This window comes from Vidua chalybeata, chromosome 10 (assembly GCF_026979565.1).
Source record: "Vidua chalybeata isolate OUT-0048 chromosome 10, bVidCha1 merged haplotype, whole genome shotgun sequence".
NCBI classification, from domain to species: Eukaryota; Metazoa; Chordata; class Aves; order Passeriformes; family Viduidae; genus Vidua; species Vidua chalybeata.
Window position 1 is genome coordinate 8829002 of NC_071539.1, and position 21719 is coordinate 8850720.

The window sequence follows — 21719 nt, forward strand, 5'->3', positions numbered from 1 at the left end:
ACGAGTGGGAGGTGAGACATCCCGAGGGAGGGGAGCGGGGAATGAGACGTCTGGACGGACATTCCCTGAATGAGGGAAGCAGAGGTGTGGGGAAGAACACAGCAAGGCTGGTGGGGACGAGCCCGGGAGCCACGGGAGTCCCCGGTAAAGCCCAGCCCGGGGGTCCCGCTGCTGATCCCAGCCTGGCCCGAGCCTCCACTCCGAGCTCCCAGGGCCCGCCACGGCCGGTCCCGCCCCGCACAGCGCGGCCCCAGCCCCACGCCGGGGTCTCCCGAAGTCCCCGGTACCGGGACCCCGCGGGACTCATCTGCCGCGGACAGAGGCGCTCGCAAAGGCTGCTGGGAGTCGTGGTTCTGCCAGCGGACGGCGCAGGGCATGACAGGAACTGTAGTTCAGCGTGAGGGATGCTGGGAGGGGTAGTTCGGTCGCGGCAGGCCCGGCGCCTCACCGCGAGGGTTGAACTACATTTCCCAGCAAGAAGCGCGGTAGGGACAGGGTCCGGGCCTGGGCGCCTCGGGGGTACGGGGGCATCGGGGCCGGGCGCCGCGGCGGGGCCGGGCCGGGACCGAGCCGGGGGCTGGGCCGGGACAGATCGGGGGGCCGGACCCGGGGGGAAGCCTGGGCTAGGCCCCGGGCTGGGTCACGGATGTTGGGCCTCGGCCCGATCCCGGGTGCGGGACTGGGCCCCGGCTGGGCCCGGGATGCAGGGTCGAGCCGGGTACCGGGCACCTGTGGGTGTGGAGGTGAACTGCCCCCCTGGGGCCGTGGGCAGGCTTGGCCCTGGGGCGGCAGAGCGTAGGGACAGGGGCAGAGGAGCATCCCTGCCTTGGGGTCAGGGGCAATGAGACAAAGCGCCGCCTTGGGGACAGGGATCCAGGGACACCCCTGCCTTCAGAACACGGGCAGTGGGATGTCCCTGTCATGGGTGACACGGCCCCATTCCCCAGACAACATGCTCACCTTGCAGGCGTTGTTGCCCAAGCCTGGCACCATGGACAAACCCATCACTCCGGGGGAGCTGCTGTGTCTGGGCTCCAGCCTCGCCTTCTCTGGCCTCTTCTACTACCTGTACAGGAGGAAAGCCAGAGTCGTGGCACGCATACAGGTAGCCCTGTCTCTTAGATGCTCTTTCCCAACCACTGTCTCTTCCCTACTGCCCTCCACTCTTTGATTTGGGTGCACACACTGATGCCTGCAGCCTGCTCCATCCTCTGGTGACTTCATGACATGCAGAATTGAGCAGGCCACATCCTGCCAGGGATCTCCACAGAGGCATTCTTGGCCTACTCACTGCCCTTTCCCTGCCCATGCTCACACTCAGTCCATGCTCTTTCAGGAGGCCCCAAAGCTCCAGGTCGATGACAATTTGCCAGCCCTCGTGTCTGCAGCTGAGGGGCGGTGCCTGCCTTATGTTGCCCTGGAAGGTAAGGACACCCTGTGGCCCTGCACGAGGGACAAGGGCCAGATCTCCTCTTTTGGCCGTGACACATCCCTTGTCCTTAGGCATAGTGCTGCCAGCCCAGGCTGCACTGACCAGCCACTACCATGAGGGGCTGCAGGGCGTGATCCAGAAACTGCTGCTGAAGGAGCATCGACTGATCTGGAATAGCTTGGCCCGAAGCTGGTGAGTGATGGGAAGGGACTGCAGGAGGGGGCTTGCAGCAACGAGTCCAGACCCCATCGTCTGGGGCTGTGTGAGAGGCAGAGAATAACTTGGTTAAAGACTTTAGTCCCTATCTTAGCTTAGCATTGAGAGATCAGAGCTTATCTGTGTTGTGGCCAGCAGGAACAGGGCAGTGGTACTGGTACCAGTGGTATCCCCTGGTACTCAGCACCGGTGAGGCCACACCTCAAGTCCTGTGTCCAGGTCTGGGTCCCTCAAGTCAGGAAGGCCACTGAGCTGCTGGAGCAAGTCCTGAGAAGGGCAGCAGAGCTGGTGAAGGGCTGGAGCACATGTCTGATGAGGAGCAGCTGAGGGAGCTGGGGATGTTTAGCCTGGAGGAGACTCTGGGGTGGCCCTAATTGCACTCTCCAACCCCCTGAAAGGAGGTTGTAGCCAGGTGGTGATCAGCCTCTTCTCCCAGGCACCCAGTGACAAGACAAGAGGAAATGGCCTCAAGCTGTGCCAGGGGAGGTTTTGGTTAGAGGTTAGGAAGAACTTCTTCACATAGAGGATAATTAGACATTGGAGTGAGCTGTCCAGGGAGCAGGAGGCTTCACCACCAGGGAGGCAGTGGAGTTGACGTCCTTGGAGGTATTTAAGGAAACACTGGACATGGCATTTAGTGCCATGGTCTGGTTGACAGGCTGATATTCAGTCATAGGTTGAACATGATGATCTCAGAGCTCAACCTAACTGATGGTGTGATTCTCCACACCCCAACCCTCTGCACTTGCAGGAGTGAGAGCGAGCGGGTGCTCTCAGAGCAGATCTACACAGTCCCCTTCCTGCTGGCCTCGCCAGGCCCTGAGGCAGCCACACAGGTGAGTGTGGACAGCCCACTCCAAGCCGTCTGCCTGCCCCTGGAGATGGTGTACGAGCGGTTCCAGCAGCCATCCCACGGCTTCCGTGACCTGCTGGGCCAGTACCTGATCGGGGAGAAGCCCAAGGGCATCCTGGAGACGGAGGAGATGCTGCGGGTAGGGGCTGGGCTGACGGGCATCGGGGAGCTGTCCCTGCACCCCGACGGCTCCCTGCACCTCCAGCCGCCGGCCCAGGGAGGCGAGTTTTTCCTGTGCCTGGGGGACTGGCAGACGGTGCTGTCGGAGCTGGAGTCGGCCAGCGGGCTCTGGAAGGGGGCGGCGTTGCTGTGCGCGGCAGCGGGGCTGGCCGTGCTCCTGCACGCCCTGTGCCGCGCCTACCGCCGCTGCCGCCCCAAGCAGCAACAGGAGGACAAGGAGCTGGATGGGGAGGAGGCCGGCGACCGGGCGCCCGAGGACTCGTGCGTGGTCTGCCTGTCACGGCCCCGCGAGTGCGTCCTCCTGGGCTGCGGCCACATCTGCTGCTGCTTCCGCTGCTTCCAAGCCTTGCCCACCCGCCTCTGCCCCATCTGCCGGGGGCCCATTGACCGCGTGGTGCCCCTCTACCAGGCCTGAGAGCACCTGGGGGTGCCCAGGGAGGGGCAGCGTGAACCAGGCCAAGCCTGGAGCCTGCAGAAATCTCAGCTGTCTCCTCATGTGCAGCTGTGCAATTCCTTTTGGGAGGGAGGGCTCTTGGTGTGCCCTTCAGTCTGTTTTGGGGAGGGGGGGAGTCACAGCCTCCTCATCCTCCCTTTGTCTGCCAGAAGGACACCCCTAAACATGAAGGCTTGGGGAAAATCTACACAATGCCTGAGATGAGGAGCTGAGACCCCAACCCCACACTGGGGCACTGCTTTGGCTGCCAGCTATTGGACTTGTGTCTCTTTCTGAGCCATGACCTCCCAAATGCCACACAGGACTTCTCCCTTGTGTTTTTTTTTTTTTTTCCAGTGTGTGGATTTATGGGGAGGATTATGAGGGCAAGACCAGGGCTGGTAGGACACAGCAGGTGCAGTGGAGTGGCAGAAATCCAAACCCCCTTGACCCACTGCAGTGACATACCTTGGTGCCACCTTTGTCCTGCCACCTGAATCCATGTGCCTACAGCCACTGCCCAGATGACACTGGGGACACCCAGGGGCTGGCAGTGATGAGTCCCTTTGCCAGCTGTTCTGTCACCAAGACGGGAGCTCTGTCCCTCTGTCACTCTCTGCATGGAGAACAGCTTTAGGGTGCCACAGAGCCTGCCCTCGTGTCCAGCCCCACTACACCCAGCTTTCCTGCTGACCTCCCGGACAGGACCGGGTGTGGGAATGACTTGCAGTGGTGTGTGGAGTGATAAAGCCAAGGAGCTGAGCTTGGCCTCACCTCTTCCTTCGCGTCGTTAAGCTGGGGGCTGGGTGGGTGCTGGGAGCCAAGGCTCTCCCCTTGGAGGGGTGGGCACCACTGCTTCCCCTCCTTCCTCATCCAAGGAGCTGGCCCAGGTTCACAATGGAGCCCAGGTGCTTCTCCTCCAGATGCAGCCCTGGATGGGGGGTGGCAGGACACACAGGACCGTTGCCAAGGTGATTGTGCTCCTCGGGTCTCCATGGCAACTGCTCCCCTGGACTGCTCCCCATCACTGCCTGGCTGCAGTTGCCCAGGCAACCCACGGGCTCTCCTGGCTCCCGCTGCTTTGGGGCACCCAGGGTTTGGAGGTGGGGGACAGTGGTGGAAGGGCACTGTCAGCCAGGCAGCAGTGTTGGGATTGAAGGGGGATGATGTGCCCCCTCCCCAGGGCAGTGGCCACAATTGCAGCCGGCCTGGGAGCTTGCTTGGGGCAAAGGTACCTTGGCAGGGTTGCTCCCAGGACTCACAACCAGGCAGGAGGCCCCAGAGGACCCAGTACGGCCTCCTGGGACCCACATGCATATTTGGGGTGGGGATGTGTGGGGGAGTTCTCTTCCCCCACCCTGCCTTTTTCTCAGTCCAGCCTCTTCCCTGGGCTGCAGAGTGAGCAGTGGGGCCCAGATTTCCCTCCTCACCCCCCCAGCATCGGGCATCCCCCCCGCAGCAGGAGGGATTTCGGGAAGGAGATAAATACCAGATGGGAGAGGGCCGGGCTGCCAGGAACACACTCCCTGCATGCCAAGAGCTGCTGGCGCGAGTGGGCGCGTGGGCCGGGGAGGGCGGGGGGTGCCCCTGCTCCCCCAAGACTGCTCACCTCGTTCCCCAGGGCTGGCAGCCAGACAAGGATGGGACAATTAGAGAGGGGTCTGCACCCCCCACACACTCCCTTTTGCCCCCAGAGGTGCTCAGGGCAGGGAACACATCCCTTGTGCTGATGGCTTGGAGGGAGGCTGTCACCCCCAGTGCTGGGGCACAGCCTTACTCTAGCCCCACCCGGGTCTCTGCCACTCCCAGGAGGCCACCAGCCCAGCAGTGGCCTGGCTGCAGACCCAGCTGCCAGTCCTGCCTGGCATGGCTCCGGGCAGCAGCATGACTCACCCGCTCAGCTCACCACCAGCCAGAGCTTGGCATGCCAAACCCCGGCACGGGCTGGCACAGGGGCTGGCACAGGGGCTGGCCAGCCACACTGCAGTGCCCGCATGCCCAGACAAACCCGCTGTGTGCCTCCCATGGGTATTTGGTCGGGAGCAGGACAGTGGGGAGCTCACAGTGCCTGGGCTGAGCACTGCCCAGCCTCCCTCCATATCACACAGGCCACGCATGCTGACAGCTGCCTCCTCACACCCACAGGGTGCCCCTGTGTGCCAGCCCATGCCCATGGCCTCCACCCGCTCCCCCCAGGGCTGCCAGCCTGCTCTGCCTGCCTCCCTGTCTGTTGTCATGGTGACCAGATATGTGGTGACAGGCGAGGATGGAGCCTCACACCCCAGCAGGGCTGTTTGCCCAGCAGGGTTAGCTACCCCCCCTTCCTGCTCTTCCCCTGTCACCCCCGGGTCTCGGCAGGGGACCCTCCGTGAAGCCCCTGCCCCAGGCAGTGTGCTGGGGGTGCTCCATCTGCTCAGATGCCAGGATTGCAGCTGTGTCCCAGGCAGCTCATGTGAGGAATGGGGACAGCGCCATCCTCCTTCCACCTGCCCTGATAGGGCACCCCCGTCTCAAAGCCAGGCTGTGCACAGAGACAGACAAACTCATCTCAGTAATGACAACCTGTCTTTCTTCCCAGAGGGAGACACTGTCCCTCCAGGGACAGCCTCATCTTCCCAGAGCAGCTGCTGCAGGAACAGCAGAAGATGAGGAGCATGCCACTCCTGCACACTTGTCCTGGGCTCACCCACAGGACAGCTGCCAAGCAGGACACCTGTCCCCCAACATCTCTGCCTTGTGGTGACACTGTTCACCACAACCATCGTCTCACAAGGTCATCCCCACTGCCGGCACCCAGCCCAGTGTGTGTCTCTGCTCCCCCAAAACACCTGGACTGTGTCACAGGCAGCACACAAAGCAGCATCCCCGTCTGGACTGTGGCTACTGAGAGCCAGCAGCAACAGCCAGGGACGGGCACATCCCCAACCTTACCAGTGACAGAGTCCCTCGTGCTGGGATGGAGACTCAGAGAGAGCATCAGTGCCAACAGCAGGCACTCAGTGAGGCACTCAGTGAGGCCCCCAGTGGCTGCCACTGCTGTGAAACAGAAGTGCCATTTCACGTTTTTTGGCAGGGCTGGAAGCAACACAGATGGAGGCACCCGCACTGGCCTCCTGGCATGCCTTGGCAGCCCCCAGCTCTGTGGCACCAGCCCCAGGTGATAGCACTACCTCCCAGATGTGCAGCAGGGAAAGCCCTGGGCCCTGTGGCTGATGCTTCCTGCCTCCTTTCAGCTCCCTGACATCCAGTCACTGCCTGCCAGGATACCGACCCCATTCCTGCCAGGCTTTGGACTGGATGGGAGTGCCTGGTGGTTCCCACCTCCAGCTGCCCGGGGTCCCTGCAGAGCATGGGCAGGATGTGCTGCACCGCAAGCCACTTGCACACACACAGGGTGATTTTCCACCATAAAACCACTTGAATCATCAGTGACTGCAGGCAAAGCTCTCACCTCCATCACAGCACCTGGACTAGGCTCCCGAATTTCCACAGGGGTGCAGAGCTTAGGGGCAGTATCCAGATGTGGAGCTAGGGCATGGCAGGGACTGGTGAGCTCCCAGAGCATTGCCCAAGCGTGGGTGATGCAGCACAACCTCTACTGTCTGCCCCACGGCAGCTGGGTCTGATGCTGTGCCTCCTACCCAGCTCCATATCCACTGGGGGGGTGCATGGCTGGCCTCCAGCCCTTGCATCATCCCCAAGGTGTCCCAGTTCAGGGGCTGCTGCCCAGGTTTAAGGAGCCAGGGCAGGAAGAACACCCTGCTTCCCACCCACACAGCCCCTTCTTTCCGGTGGAGTTGGCTTTGTGTTGGACAAAAGGCTGCAAAGGAAGCAAGAAAGGAGATTACGTGGCTGCTAAAAAACGAATAAGGAAGGTGGGATGAGAGCCAGGGGAAGGAGGGTGCTCATCTGGCTCACCAGGGGGAATGCTACATGCAATGGCAGGGGATGAAGGGGGGTCTCTTATGCAGCCCATTGCCAACCCACTCACATTCAGGTCCTTGGTACCTTCCCCTGCTACTCAGGGATGCGTGACAAGCAGCACCCTTGGGGACCCAGAGACTAGAGCTATCCCAAGGAGATGCAGAGCCCAGAGCCACAGCATTGCCCTGTCCCACCCACAGGCCAGCTATGTTGGCACAAATCCAGCCCTCCTCCTGCCTGGGATGGGCAGATGGTCCTTCCCACACCCCAAATCCCAGGCAGCCCCACACAGCTCCCCCTCACCCCATAGCCAAGTCAATTAGCTCCCCCAGGTGTGAGGCATTGTACAGATACAGGTGTGGGATATGTGGGGCCATTCCACATATGGTGACCCCTTTCCAGCCTCTCCCCAGCAGCCTGCCAGGCTGGAAACCCTCCTGGAGCGCTGCACCGGTGCCACTCACATCCCACACAGCCCATCTGCTCCTCTTGTCGCTCACCCCCGGCCCCGCGCGTGCCACGGTCTGCCTGTCCCTGCCCACGGGCAGTGGCACGTGGGCTCAGCAACGGGAAAAGCAGGCCACATCTCAGCGTGGGCCTCTTGCCTATTTTCCCAGGCACTTTTCACAGGAGCAGAAGCTTTCACATGAAAAAGTTCAAGCTGGTTCCCCAGCAAAAGCCTGAATAAAAGAATTGCCTTGCCAGGAGAGCAGGTACCACTGCCCCGACCTGGCTCTGGTAGGGGACAGCAGGGACCGATATTCTGCAGATCCAGGCACAAAGGTAAAAGCATGGCTGAGCCTTCCCAAAATAGAAGAACCTGCCTGCCGTCATGGACCAGCCCAGCTGATGCTCTTCTGCACCACCTTTCATCAAGATCTCAGACTATGGAGATGCTGGAATGACAAGATGGACCACAGGGCTGTCTGGAAAACGTCACTCTCACCCCCTAAAGATATTTTCATTGGGCTGTGGGCTGGCATGAATGAAGTGCCATTTCCATTCAGGGATCTGGCTTTGCTGCCAACCCAGGACCTCCATATGAGCAGCAGGACCTGGATATCAGGGAACAGCAGGAACCAGACTGCTCCAAGACAGGATGGTCCTCTCCAACCAGCAATAGCCCTGCTGCTGTCACCATCATTCCAAGATCCAGAGGTCATGGCTGTACCTACATTTCACTCAAGAAGCACCAACTTCATCCTGAGCTTAAGAACCCCCCAGCTGCCCCAGGTGACCTGAATGGGGGAGGTACTGGGTGAGGCTGCTCAGAACCACCAATGCCAATTAATCAACCAGCAGTTAATGCAATCACTGCCCTGGCAGTCAACAATGTAGGAGGAAAGATCCAGGGTGGGTCTGGGGTGTGTAGATACAAATGGGGCTCTGGGGGGACACTGATATCACCCCTTGCTGCCCCATCACAGGTCCCCACAGGGGATAGCCCTTCCCCTTTTCCACAGAGAGCCCCCAGGGATGGGTCAGTGGGACAAAGGGTGTCCTAGGGCACGGTCCCCACGTGGCCCCACTTACAGACACCTGCAGAATTACACCTGTGTGCCCCTGCATTCCTGCAAAGATACAGAATAGGAGGATGTGTACAAACACATGCACACGTGGAGGCCAAGAGGACTGGCAGGGCTTGAGGCAGAACTGATGTGGCTCCAAGGGGGAATCCCAGCACTGAATGGGGCTACAAGAGTGGGTGCCTGGATGGATGTTGGGCAAGGGACACAAGTGAGGGGCTGAGATAGATAGACCCAAGGTGGGAGCTGGCCTGGAATCCTGATGGTTGAGCTTCCTGGTCTGTGGGGTGCTGGGGGACTGGAGCAGGGTGTTGGGGGTTTGACATCACCTCTGCATGCCAGGGGAGGACCCAGCTGTGTCTGGTGGTCCTCAGCTGTCTGACCCGGTGGCACCTGGCTGTGACAAAGGTTCACCTCTCCATGGGGGCACCCCGTGGTTGGGGGCACCTCTGAGTAGAGGCGACCGCCTCGGAAAGGCTGTGCCGGGGGGACCACTGTGCTCTGGAGCCGGGGCAGGGGCTGGGGCGGTGGCGTGGTAGGGTCCCCATCCCGAGCGGGCGGTCACCGGGCACCGGCCGTGGGGGTCCCCCGTCGCTGTCCTGTCCGGGCCGGGCCGGGCCGCGGCGCTCCGGAGCCGCCCCCCGCCGGGGGGGTCCCCGCTCCCCCCGGATGCATGACTTCATCCTTCCGCCCGGGTTTCCTCCCCGCCGCCGCCGCCGCCGCCGCAGACCGGCTCCCGGCTCGGCGCGGCGCGGCTCGGCCCGCTCGGCCCCGCCATGTCGCAGGTGCTGCCCTACGGCGAGGACAAGGTGGGCCGCTACGGCGCCGAGCCCGAGGCGGGGGAGCTGCCCTTCAGCTGCCGCCTGCAGGACACCAACGCCTTCTTCGGGGGCAACCAGGGCAAGCGGCCCCCCAAGCTGGGACAGATCGGCCGCGCCAAGAGAGGTACCGCCGACCCCCGCCTCTGCCCCCCCAACCCCGCCTCAGCCCCACCGCATCCCCGGGACCCCCGCATCTGCCCTTCAGCATCCCCGGGTTTGTCCCGGGACCGTCGGATCTGCCCTGCAGCATCCCCGGCATCCCTGGTGCTGACTCCTGCATCCCCGGCACTGCCCCACGGCATCCCCGAGACCCCCGGATCTGTCCTTTTAACCCTGGTGCTGACTCCTGCATCCCCGGCACTGCCCCACGGCATCCTCGGAACCCCCACATCTATCCTGCAACGTCCCCGGCACTGCCTCCCGCATCCTTGACGCTGCCCCACGGCATCCCCGGGACCCCCGCATCTGTCCTTGCATTCCCGACTCTGCCCTGGAATCCCGGCTCTGCCCTGGAATCCCCGGCTCTGCCCTGCGGTATCCCTGGCTCTGCCCTGCAGCGTCCCCGGATCTGCCCTGCAGCATCCCTGGCACTGCCCCCCGGCATCCCCGGCACCTTCCCATAGCAACCCCAGGATCCAGGATTCTGCCCTTGCTTCCCCGGCGTTCCCGGCACTGGGCAGTGCATCCCTGGCACCCCCAATATCGCTTCACGAGATTCCCAGACTCCCGATTCTGCCTTTGTATTTCCAGTTCTGCCCCATGGCAGCCCCTGTCTCTGACCTGCAACATCCCCAGCACTGCCCCACTGCATTCCTGCAACTCCCGGCTCTGCCTTCCATCGCCAGCATTGTCCCCTGCCGCCCCTGGCACTGCCTCCAGCATCCCCAGAATCTCCATCTCTGCCCTACATCAGCTCCAGCACTGTCCCCCGGCAACCCTGAGACTCCCCAGCTCTGTGACTGACACCCGCCCCCAAAACCACAGGCTCCCCATCCCCTGCTCCAGACACCACACTGTTCCCCCAGTGCTGCCCTGCGACAGCCCCCGCCTCATCCCGGGACTACCCCCGGGATTACCCTGCAGCATCCCTGGGGCTGCCCCTGGGACTATCCCCCAGCACCTCCATGAGTGCCCCTGGGACCGCTCGGAACTGCTCCTCAGCACCCCTGGGACTGCCCCCTTCTCATTCTGTATAAACAAGCCTTTACCCGAGGATCACCAGGAACAGCCCTTCTGGCCCCCGACCCTCTCTCCCTTCACATTTCTGCCTGCCGCAGAGACCACCAGCAGCCTCTGGCCATGCTGATCAGCAAATCCCCCCCGCCACTTTACTGTCCCCCAGGACTCCGTGAGCACAGCTGTGTCCTGCCCCCCCGTACTTTACCTCCTGCTGCAGAGACCCCAGCAGCATCTCCAGCAGCATCTCCCCTGCCTCCATCAGGACCCAAAGAACTGCCCCCCTCTCCTGCCTGCACCCTGATCTGTCACCATTGATCCTTCTCAGTGCCTTGGGGACCCTTAAAAATGGCCCCCATTTTTCCTGAAGCCCCCATCCCACCTGCTTGGGGGTCCTGCATAGGCAAACACCCCTCCTTTAGCTGCAGGGGTAAGGAGGGAGGGGAGGGTTCCCCCCAGCTCAAATACACCCCAGCCCCACGGGGGGTGAGCACTGCCTGCTCCACTGCCCCCTTTTGCAGTGGTGGAGGCTGGGTCTAGCAGCACCCCCGGGCTGATGGGGGGATGGTTCTCCTTCGGTGGTGTTCAGGGGATCCATCCACTCTCACAGTGATTCTGGCGATGGGTATGGGGGGGGGATCTGGTTAATCCACCCCCAGGAGGGTGACGGGGGGATTACTGACCACCCCAGTAGTGATATTGGGGTGGGGGTCTGCCCTCCACCCCCAGAGTGGTGTTGATGGGAGGTGCCTGCCGAGGTGTGGGGTAGGGGGAAGGTGTGTGTGTGTGTAGCTCCCTGGTGATGCTACCGGGGGTCTGTCCAGCCTCCCACCGCTGCTGCTGCTGGGGAGGGGGCTGCCCAGTGGGTGATGCTGAGGGGGGTCTCTCTGGACGGTGACATGACGGGGGGCTCTTCAGCCCCCCATGGTGATGCTGATGGGGGTTCGTGCAGCCCGCCATGCTGGTGGGGGGCTGCCCAGCTCCCCCGCCAGCGATGCCGATGGCGAGGGTGGGTGTCCTGCGCAGCGGGTGATGCTGATGGGGGTCTGGCTGCCACCCCCGCCGAGCAGGCGGTGCCCCCCCCGCTGGGTCATTACCCATTCCAGTCCTGTTGCTCTCATCAGCGCCTGCCGCAGAGAGGAGGGGGGGTCCTTCCTGGTCTATTCCTGCCCCCCCCCTTCCCTAATCACCCATCCAGAGGCAGCCGGCTGGCTGCAGGGGGGATGCTGCCCCTACCCAAGCTGGGAAGGGGGGCGATCCCCCACCCTTCATCCCGATTGTACCCACCTGAACCCCCTTTGCCTGGCTGCCCAGCACCTGGGGGCACACCTGGAGCCTCAAGGGGGTGAGAGCCGGGGTAGAGGGGCAGAGACTGTCGCGTCCCCTCGCCCACGCGCCCCCCCTGTCCCCGCAGTGGTGATCGAGGATGACCGGATAGACGAGGTGCTCAAGGGCATGACGGAGAAGTCGCCGCCGGGGGTGTAAGCCGGGACCCGCCGCCAGGACCCGCCGGCCGAGCCCCGCTCCAGCCCGCCGCCCCGCATGCTGGCTGGACCGCCGACGAGGAGGGGGAGGCCATGCCCGCTGCCCCCCCCGGCCCGGGGGGGGGCCCTGCAGCCACCACCACCCCCCCCCGAGCCATGCACTTTACCCCTCCGCCTCCCCCGGGGCCGGGACAAACCGCCGAGCCCCCCACCCTGGGCGAAGACCCCCCTCCCCGGGGAAGGGGTCCAGCCCCCTGCTCTGCGGCGCGTCCCCCCAATCCTCCTTGGCGGAGGGTCCCCGAATTCCGGGGCGACCCGGCCCCATGAGCGGAGGGGGGAGCGCTGCTGTCCAGAGACATTTTTTGCTCCATCGTTTTTTGCATGAGCTTGGTGGCCCGGGCGGCCGGCCCGGGGGCCGAGGGTCAGCCCCACCACTCCGGCACGCTTCTTTTTAAACAGAAACTCCTCATATTTGTATTTTTATATCCGAATCTTTGTTAAAAACGATCTGCTGACGTTGAGATGTCAAAGTAACTGCATCGAGAAAACAAACGAAAACAACCGACCAACCAACAAAAAAAGGTTCATATTTTTTTCCATAAGAAAAAAAAAGACAAAAAAAGAAGAAAAAAACGAAGGCAAAAATTAAAGGGGGGGCTAGAGTGATGGAGGGAGCATGAGGAAAGCCACAGGAGGAGGGAGGGGAGCAGGGACCCCTGGCCTGACCCCCGCTGGCAGGCAGCAGGAGCACCGGAGGGTTTGGCAGCATCACCGGCCGCTGCAGAGCCTTCCCGGCAGCACCGGGGCAGAGCCCACCGGGGCCAGCTGCAGGTGCCGGGGGGGGGGGTCCCAGCACCGCCCCTCGCTTGAGGGAGGTGGGGTCGGGGGAGAGTGGGGAGGGCAGGGACCGGCCTGAGTCGTTGTTTTTAATTTTGTACTTTAATTTAATTTTATTTTTTAAGAAGCTTCTCGGGGGGTTCTGATGTGCATGAGAAACTTGTCATCTTTTTCAATAACCTACGAGTGGCATTTATGGAGACAACGACGCAAAAAAAAAAAAAAAAAAACACAACAAAAAAAGAAAACAAAAAAAAAAACAAACAAAAAACTGAGGAAAAAAAGAAAAAAAAAGAAAAAAAAAGATACTTGTGTCATGATGTTCTACGAATGATCCATTGTAAATTTAAATGCCATTTTTCACTGTACTGGTGAACAAAATGCAATGAATAAAATACATTCATGTACCCAGGTGAAGCTGGCAGCCGCCTGCTCCTTTCTGTTCCTTCCTCGCGCCGGCTGGTTTTTGGGGTGCCTGTGGGATGGGGTGGCATGGCCAGGATGGGGCTGACCCCAGAGCCCTTCGCTGGCTCCTGGTGCAGGGGGAGCCACTGGCTGACCCACTTACACCTCCTGCCTGAAATAGCAGCCCAGCAGCTTGTGCCTCTGTGGTGTCACCACCAGCCCACCCAGGAGGGGTCCCTTTTGCCCACCCCAGGGGGAGTTGGTGCCCAAAGAGCCTCTGGGGACACTGCCAGTGGCACCCACGCACCTGCCACAGCAGCACACACGCGCAGCCAGTCCCAGCAGCACGCGGTGGCCCACCCGTCACCCACCCTGGCACACACATGTCACTGTGCTGCTGGCCCCAGGCACGGGGGGACACAGGCCAGGCGTGTCACCACAGGCAGGAGTGGGGATGGATGAGGAAAGAAGCAGATGTGCTGCCCTTCCTGCCCTGTGGCACCGCCTGCCCCACGCTGGCACATTCCAGCCTGGACCCCCCACTACTTGGGGGGGTGACAGGGACAAGGACACGGTGCCCTTGCACACCCCCATGTCCAGGGAAGCTGGGGCAGGGGTCCTGGTGCAGTGGGCACCCCCAATCCTGCCCCCATACCCAGTGCCAGCACCCCCATTGTGCCCTCAGCCCAGCTGTCCGTGCCAAGGGGAAGGGATGGGGGACAGGGAGCCACTCCCTGCAAGATGGATGGGTGAAATTAAACCCGATTTGGTTTCATTACTGGCTGCAAAGCCTGGAGTCCTGGCTGCTCTCCAGCTCAGCAAGGAAAGGCCAGGGAGGGGGCACAGAATCACCAGAGCATCCCTGTGCCCCCCGGAAGAAGCCAAGTATCCCCCTCTTCCCTCCCATTACCCACATCACTGGGCACCTTGCAGGGGGATGCACCGGTTCCCTGTCTCCCACCTGTGAGGACGGAGCATCTTAAGGCTTTGTTGGGTGGGGGGAGGTTGGGAAAGCCCCCTGGTCACAGCTGGATGGCAAGGAGATAGTCCTCGTCGTCGTCCGGGGGGGCGGGGGGCGGCGGCGGGGCGGGGGACGGGGGGGGCTGGTGCAGCCGGCGCCCCAGGGCCGCGTCCCGGGGGTCCAGGGGCTGCCCCTTGCGCATGACGTAGAGGAAGTAGTGGAAGGCACCGGCGTCCCCGTCCCCACAGGCAGCGTGGCGCAGGGACCAGCCGAAGGCCTCCTGGGCATAGTGGGGCTTGCGGAAGTGGGGCTGGGCGAAGGTGATGGAGATGAAGCAGCCCCCTGGGCGCAGCACCCGGCTCACCTGCGTCAGGAAAACCGCCAGGATGGGGCGGGGGAACACGGTGAGGTTCACTGCTTTGGCTCCGTTCCCAGGGACCCCATCACCACCTGCCAAAGACCCCTCCCAGCCTTTCCCATCACACCCCTATATCTCTTGTCCTAACCTTGACCCCCCAAGAGACACCCTGGGTCTGACCTGTCCCCAGACTACCCACAGGGTGGGGATATCAGGAGCAGGGCTCCCCATGCTCCACCTCTCCCTGCACCCCAAAACTCTTCACTCCCACCCACAGCAGACAGCACAGAAACCCAATCCTGGCATGGGAAAAGCTTCATCCTTCGAGCACAGGCCCCCCCCCAGGCACAGCATGGGGTACTCACCCACCCACCCCCCTCCCCAGACCACCCAGTACTACCACCAACACCCAGAATCAGAGGGGGATGCAGGGGGTGTTTGATGGGAAAGGACTCAACCCTTTTAATCACCATTTTCTCCCTGCTGGAATTAAGCCCCGCTAACAGGATGGAAAAGAACATCAATTTTCCTGCTTGGCTTTATCCAATGTCAAAAGGCTTTTACGGCCAGCTCCCGCGTGCTCAGCATGCAAAGGCAATGCCCGGGGCGGGCGGGCGTCCAGCCCCCTCCCCGGCACCCTGCCCCAGGCGGGGACACCCCCAGACCCCCCCCGGCAAGGGCAGAGAGTCACCGCTGCAGGGGACAGGGCTGGAGGCCAAGTGGGGGGTTTCCCGAGCTCTGGTTTAATCCTGCTGGGAAGCTCCAGCTGGGGAGCTCTGGCTGGGGCCAGTGGAGGGGACAGGCAGCCTGCGTGTCCTCCCCTGCTGCGGCGGTGGCTTTTGAACCAAACCTTACCGGTTTTGGCCAGGAAAAGGGGAAGGCAGGTCCTTACATCCCTCTCTGGGCACCCGCCTCAGTATCCCTCCTGCTAAGCGTTTGAAAATCTGCCCTGGGAAGACCCCACAGCTTCCCAACCTCTGGGTGGGGAGGGGGGTCCCCGGAGGTGGGGGCAGGCAGGGATCTCCGGCTGGAACTGAGCGAGGCATCCCGCATGTCCACATCCCATCCCTCGTTAATAGAGCAATAATGGCCGTTGCTTAGAGACGAGCACAGGAAACCTTCCCATCGTCAGTGGGAGCAGGGGGGGCCAAGGGGGCTGCTTCCCGCTCCCGCCACACCCGCTGTCCCCAGCTCGCTGGGACAGGGTGTCCCTGGGGTGTCCCCACAGGCAGGGTGGATTTTCGGGTTCTTACATGCCCCCAGGGAGAGGAAGACAGGCTGTGAACCTCTCAGTGAAGCAGGATGGGGGGGAGGAGGGAGGTACCATGGACAGACCCCTCTGAAGGGACCTCCAAAACAGGGAGCAAGTGGGAACACCCAGCGAATCCCCCTGGGGATGAGGACAGCAGGGACCGGCTGCGGGTGGAAGCTGGTACCCAGCGATGCTGGGGGAGGGCAGGGATTGAGCAGAGGATTAAAAAGGGGAAAAAAAAAAAGGGAAAATTAAATCCCTGCCGTTTGGCAAAATGACAAGGACAGGCAGCAGCGCTGGCAAGGAGGGCAGGACACGGATAGCGAGCACAGCCCCACTGCCCTCCTGGGGGTTGCACTCCCTCACAGGCTCAGCCAGGCAAGAGAGGACTGGGAGAGTTGTCAACAGCCATGAGCACCCTTCCAGCACCCCGTGCCTGCAACCCCAGGGTGCCAGGGAGGTGCAGCAATTAATTATCCTGGCAGTTATTCCCGCGGGGTGGGAGAGGCTGCCAGGACCCGCACCCCCGCGCCGGGACAGGTTCAATCCGGTCCCGACGCCAATTAACGGGGCCCCGAGGCATCACCCGTCCCCGTGGCAACGCCACGGCCCTGTCGATGCTGATGGGAGTTGCCATGGCAACACCAGACCAGATGATGGGGACCCCGGCTAAGGCGATCGAAGCTGGGGCGGGGGTGTGGGGGGGCCAGAGCTCTCACAGCCCCACGGTCATCACCTTGCCCTGGGCAGGCAGGGCCACATCGGTGTGTCCCCCTAGGTCCCCTACAGCCACCCACGAAGGATGGGGCCCATTTTTCCTGCCAACTCTTTGTATTTAGCGTGCAAAAAAAGAGAGGGGTCATTCACTTCCCCAGCAGGACCCAGGGACACATCCTGCTCCAGCCACCTCCCTGGAGAGGAAATGATGGGCTGTAAGAGGGAGCAGTCTCCCACCCCCAGGAGTGCTGGGAGCTCCCCGGGTGCCCCCCTGCAACATAGCTGAGCAGGCAGCAGCGGCTGGGAGGACAGAAACACCGGCTGGGGCACCCACAGGGAAGCAAGGTGGTGAGGAGGCACTCAGCACCTTCCCCCACCCCAAACTGGGGTGGGGTCCACCCTCTGCACCCCTACTCAGGTCCCCCCATCCCGTACCTCTGCCAGCACCCGGTGCATCGCAGCAGCTGCCTGGGGCGAGACGTCCCAGGGGTCGGTTTCCTCCACCATCAGCACGTCGAGGGTGCCCTTCTCCAGCACCACGTCGAAGGAGGCGTCGGGGAAGGCGAGGGCGCGGATGTCCATGACGGCCCAGCGCAGGCCGGGGCAGCCGGCGTAGCGGGCGCGCATGGCCGCGATGCAGGCGGGCGAGAAGTCGATGCTGGTGACGTCGGTGTAGCCCAGCTCGTGCAGGTCGTGGCTCAGGGCGCTGTTGCCACAGCCTGTGTGGGGCACAGCTCGCACAGGGCTCGGGGTGCCCTTGGGGGTGCAGGCACCCCAGCTCTGCTCCTGTGGTCTGGGGGGGGGGTGCGGGTGGACTGGGGCTGCTGTAGAGGGGCAGGTCATGGCTTTGATGCCAGTTAGTGAGTGTTGGGCTAGTCACTAATTACCCCTGTCCTGCCAGGTGGGTGCTTTGGGCTCCTATCCTGGGGCAGCCCTGCACACCTGATCCCATCACCTTTGGGTAGGATGAGTGGGGAGGCTGGAGGCAGGAAAGAGGCAGGGGGCGCCCCCAGTTATCCCTCCCGCTGTGCTATGGGGCAGGAGCCGACCGTGGTCCCAAGAGCTTGCTGGATAACTCCAGTGGGAAATTAGGGAACTTCGGTGGGGGGTTTAACTGGGTGCAATGGCGAGAGGGATGGAAGAACTGGTGTCTCAACAGGACACAGGGACACACGGGGAGAGCCCCGCTACTAAGCGGGGGCTCCTCTCGGAGCCGCTCCACCGGGGCTCGGCCGCTTACCGGGGGGGCCGAGGGGGATCTCGGGGAGGAGGGCGGATTTGGGGGCTATTAAGCGCAGCTGGCAGCGCTGATCCGCTAACAGGATCGGTGATTACACCCGCTTAATCCTGCCGGCGGATCAGACCGCAGGTGGGATTACGGGGCGGTTATACCCGTCCCGCTGCCCGACAGCACCCCCGGCACCGGGGCCACCCCGCCGGGCCGGGCTGGGCGCAGCTCCCGGTACCGGCCCGGTGCCACACCGCCCCCTGGCGGCTAGCGCCAGCGCATCCACCGGCGGGGCTCTGAGCCCCGCCCACCCGCCCTCCACCGGCACGCCGGGCACGCCGGGCACGGGGCACGTACCGAGGACGAGGATGCGGTCACCGGGGCGCAGCTCGGGTTCCAGCTGCGGGAGAAACCGGGAGAGCCCCCCCAGCCACTCGCGGGTCTCGGCGCCCTCCCGCCGGTACAGCGCGTCCCAGAACCGGCGCCGCCCGTACCGGGGGGGCGCGGCGGGCGCGCGCCGCCGCTCCATGCCCGGGAGCGGGGCGGGAGCACCGGGCGCCACGTGCCGCCCGCGCCCCCACGTGCGGCTTCCGGTCCGGGCCGGTGCGCCGCGCTAAGCGCTCCGGGCGGAAACACGGAGCGGAATGGCGGCTGGGCGGGGGGCGGCGGCGCTGCGGCGGGCATGGCGGGAGCGGCGGGCGGCGCTGCTGGAGCCCCGCTACACCCCGCTGGTGGCCGCCTGCCTCTGCCTGGCCGAGGGCGGCGTCAACCTCTGGGTCATCCGCAGGGTCCCCTGTGAGTGCCGGGGCCCGGCCCGGCCCGGCGCTGCCCCCGGGGACGGCGGGGCCGGTCCAGGACGGAGCGGGGCGGTGCGGGGACAGGGACGGCTCGGCCCCGGGGTGGGAGGTGATGGCCGGGCTTGTCCCGGGGCAGCGCGGGGGGCGGGGATGCCGCGGGCACGGGGACAGACCTGCCCCGGCCCCTCGGGTGACAGCATCCCCGGGCGGGGGCGCGGGGCCGGCTGGGGCTCCTGGATGTGGCCGGCAGGGGAAGAGGCCGCGCTGACAGCACGGCAGGGAGGCACAGGGTCAGGCTGGTGGGGCTGGAGGTGGGTCGGCCCCCACAGCCCTTGCAGTGCCCCCCGAGCCCCGCCTGACCCCGCCGTCCCGCAGACACCGAGATCGACTGGAAGGCCTACATGCAGGAGGTGGAGGGTTTCGCCAACGGCACCCTCGACTACACCCAGCTGAAGGGTGACACCGGGCCACTGGTGTGAGTGACGGGGACACCCAGCTCTCCGAGACCAGCGGCTCCGGAGGGGCCGCAGGGCCCGGCCCCTCACTCCCGTCTCCCCACAGCTACCCCGCCGGCTTCGTTTACATCTTCCTGGGGCTGTACCATGCCACGGGCCGCGGCTCCGACATCCGCCTGGCACAGTACCTCTTCGCCGGCCTCTACCTCCTCAACCTGCTCCTCGTCTTCCGCATCTACTGCCGAACCAACAAGGTACCCTGAGGCCAGGGCTCCTGCCGGCGCCTCGGGACCTCCCCTGGGGAGGGCTCTGCTGAGCCCTCAGCCCGGGGGAACGGGCACAGGGTCAGGGCTGGCGTGTGGAGGAGCTCAGTAGCAGCAGGGAGTCCAGGACAGGCTGCTGATGACCCTGTTGTGTTTCTGTCCCCCGCAAGGTCCCTCCATATGTTTTCTTCTTCATGTGCTGCGCCTCGTACCGCATCCACTCCATCTTTGTCCTGCGGCTCTTTAATGACCCTGTGGCCATGGCCATCCTCTTCCTCGCCATCAACCTCTTCCTGGAGGAGCGCTGGTCCTGGGGCTGCCTCCTCTTCAGGTGAGGGGCTGGCAGCTGCTCTCCATGGGGTGCTGGTTTCGTGAGCCAGCTCAGCCCCAGGAGGAGGCTGTGCTTGGCTCAGGGGCTGCCTGGGCTCCCGTGTGGGGTCCGCAGTGGTAATGCAGCTTCCTGCTCAGCCTGGCTGTGTCTGTGAAGATGAACATCCTGCTCTTCGCCCCTGGACTCCTCTTTCTCCTCTTGCAACGGTTTGGTCTCCTGGGCTGTATCCCCAAGCTCTGCATCTGTGCCCTGCTCCAGGTGGGTCCCTGTTTGCACCGGCTGCAGCAGCAGGGAGTAGTGAGCTGCCTTGCTGGGCTGCAGAACCATGGGTGGAGACAGTGGTACCAGCATCTGTGGCCTCTCACAGCAAGCTGGGTGTTGATAAATAGTCTATCTCACATGACTTTCATCTTTGGCTGACTGTCCCTGTCACCACACGTGGCACTGGGCTTCTCAGGAGGTAGCCGGGGTGACAGTGACCTGGTGTAGGGCTCTGTGATGGTGCTGGTGTGTCCCTGGCAGGTGCTTCTGGGCCTGCCCTTCCTGCTGGTGAACCCCGTGGGGTACCTGACCCGCTCCTTTGACCTGGGCCGCCAATTCCAGTTTAAATGGACAGTGAACTGGCGCTTCCTCCCCGAAGAGGTTTTCCAGAATCGAGTCTTCCATGCCGCTCTGCTCCTGGCTCACTTGGCAGGCCTGGGGCTCTTTGCACTGCACCGGTGGCACAGGTGAGACCTGGGGTTCCCCACGGGTGTTAATCCCTGCCAATCCCATGTGCAGTGTACAGATCCATGACTCCCCCACCCCTGCAGTGCTGCAGGTGTGAGTTGGAGGGCAGTTACTGTTCTATTTTGGGGAATGTACGGCCCGGGCATTGTGGCTCACAGAGGAACGTTGGGGTGGGAGAGACTTTCAGCAGCTGAGATCAATGTTTGTTCTTCCCTCTCAGTTCCAAAGAGAGCATCCTGACTCTGTTGAAGGATCCTGCCAAAAGGAAACCCGCATCCCCTCGCTTGACTGTCAACAATATCCTTTGGCAGGGTGGGCAGCAAGGAGGGCAGGAGAGGGCAGGGCAGGGAGAAACCTGGTTGGGTCCCAGGTCATGCAGTGCTGTTGTACCAGCCTACCCTGGGAAAAGGAGCTATGCTGGGGAGCTGTTGTGGGACCACACCTCCAGCTTCCTGTGTTTGCCCCCTTAATGCCAGTGCATGGATTGTCTTCATCCTCTTCTCCTCCAACTTCCTGGGTGTCTGCTGCAGCCGCTCCCTGCACTACCAGTTCTACGTCTGGTATTTCCACACACTGCCCTACTTACTCTGGTGCACCCCGACCACCAAGCTCGCCCACATGCCCAAGTACGTGCTGGCAGGGAGGGGGAGCACCCATCTGCTGGTGAGCGAGGATGGCTGGTGTGTCCCCCACGCTGACCCCCAGCTTTCCCCCTGCACAGGGTGCTGCTGCTGGGCGTGATCGAGCTCTGCTGGAACACCTACCCCTCCACAGTCTGCAGCTCCCTCTCCCTGCACATCTGCCATGGACTCATCCTGCTCCAACTCTGGTACGGCACAGCCCCCGCACCAGTGTCACACACCCCTGCACCGAGCAGGAAACCCACAGCCATGTCCAAGAAAGCCCAGTGAGAGTGGGGATGGCTGGCCAGTGGGAACTGGCCTCTGGAACTGCCCCATCTGCCTGCTCTTTTCCCACTTGACTCCCAGGCTGCCCACAGCAGTCCCAAGAAGGCCATGAGCCCTGGAACTGTGCAAAGGGAGCAGGTGTGGTGACCCCAAAAGGCAGGACTTCCCAAATAAAGGGGGCTTTGTGTGCCCTTCCCCAAAATCCTTGTCCTGTCATGATGTCAGAACAGCTGTCCCTGGACTTGCCCCACCTGAGGGAAGGCAGAGCATCTTCTAGAGCCGTGGGCACTCTCGCTTCCCAGCTGTGGGAAAGGGGTGCCCAGGGCTAGGCAGCAGCCTCTGGGGTGAGGTTAGAAGAGAGGAGCTGCAAAACTGCTTTGCATCAAGGTTTCATTTGCTGTGATGGAGCCCAGGAATCCCTCCAGTACAGCTT

The 21719-nt window shown here is 63.0% G+C and overlaps 4 protein-coding genes and 2 long non-coding RNA genes across 7 annotated transcripts; 4 read left to right on the plus strand and 2 right to left on the minus strand.

Annotated features, from left to right (window-relative positions):
- Window positions 1-74: 74 nt before the first annotated feature.
- Window positions 75-4073, minus strand: LOC128792952 (uncharacterized). The gene is made up of 3 exons (XR_008432609.1): window positions 3889-4073; window positions 961-1066; window positions 75-407 (listed from the first exon to the last, which is right to left on the minus strand). It is a non-coding gene; the product is annotated as an uncharacterized LOC128792952 (long non-coding RNA).
- Window positions 530-3876, plus strand: LOC128792949 (mitochondrial ubiquitin ligase activator of nfkb 1-A-like). Of its 2 annotated transcripts, XM_053951873.1 has the most exons (5): window positions 530-743; window positions 968-1105; window positions 1337-1424; window positions 1504-1624; window positions 2400-3876. In XM_053951873.1, the coding sequence occupies exons 1-5, from the start codon at window positions 702-704 to the stop codon at window positions 3094-3096; spliced, it is 1086 nt and encodes a 361-aa protein (XP_053807848.1). In that variant the 5' UTR covers window positions 530-701; the 3' UTR covers window positions 3097-3876. The 2 variants fall into 2 exon arrangements, with proteins under 2 accessions (XP_053807848.1, XP_053807847.1); XM_053951872.1 differs by having other exon boundaries at window positions 530-1105.
- A 101-nt stretch (window positions 4074-4174) lies between the features above and the next one.
- On the plus strand, window positions 4175-7754 carry LOC128792953 (uncharacterized). The gene is made up of 2 exons (XR_008432610.1): window positions 4175-4345; window positions 5693-7754. It is a non-coding gene; the product is annotated as an uncharacterized LOC128792953 (long non-coding RNA).
- Window positions 7755-9266: 1512 nt separating this feature from the next.
- On the plus strand, window positions 9267-12549 carry CAMK2N2 (calcium/calmodulin dependent protein kinase II inhibitor 2). The gene is made up of 2 exons (XM_053951876.1): window positions 9267-9509; window positions 11976-12549. The coding sequence occupies exons 1-2, from the start codon at window positions 9341-9343 to the stop codon at window positions 12044-12046; spliced, it is 240 nt and encodes a 79-aa protein (XP_053807851.1). The 5' UTR covers window positions 9267-9340; the 3' UTR covers window positions 12047-12549.
- Window positions 12512-18365, minus strand: EEF1AKMT4 (EEF1A lysine methyltransferase 4). Its single transcript, XM_053951874.1, has 3 exons — window positions 18161-18365; window positions 17011-17294; window positions 12512-14612 (listed from the first exon to the last, which is right to left on the minus strand). The coding sequence occupies exons 1-3, from the start codon at window positions 18330-18332 to the stop codon at window positions 14310-14312; spliced, it is 759 nt and encodes a 252-aa protein (XP_053807849.1). The 5' UTR covers window positions 18333-18365; the 3' UTR covers window positions 12512-14309.
- Window positions 18366-18447: 82 nt separating this feature from the next.
- ALG3 (ALG3 alpha-1,3- mannosyltransferase) lies at window positions 18448-21482 on the plus strand. Its single transcript, XM_053951871.1, has 9 exons — window positions 18448-18598; window positions 18976-19075; window positions 19162-19309; window positions 19489-19649; window positions 19787-19907; window positions 20172-20377; window positions 20599-20675; window positions 20860-21004; window positions 21100-21482. The coding sequence occupies exons 1-9, from the start codon at window positions 18448-18450 to the stop codon at window positions 21287-21289; spliced, it is 1299 nt and encodes a 432-aa protein (XP_053807846.1). The 3' UTR covers window positions 21290-21482.
- Window positions 21483-21719: the final 237 nt, after the last annotated feature.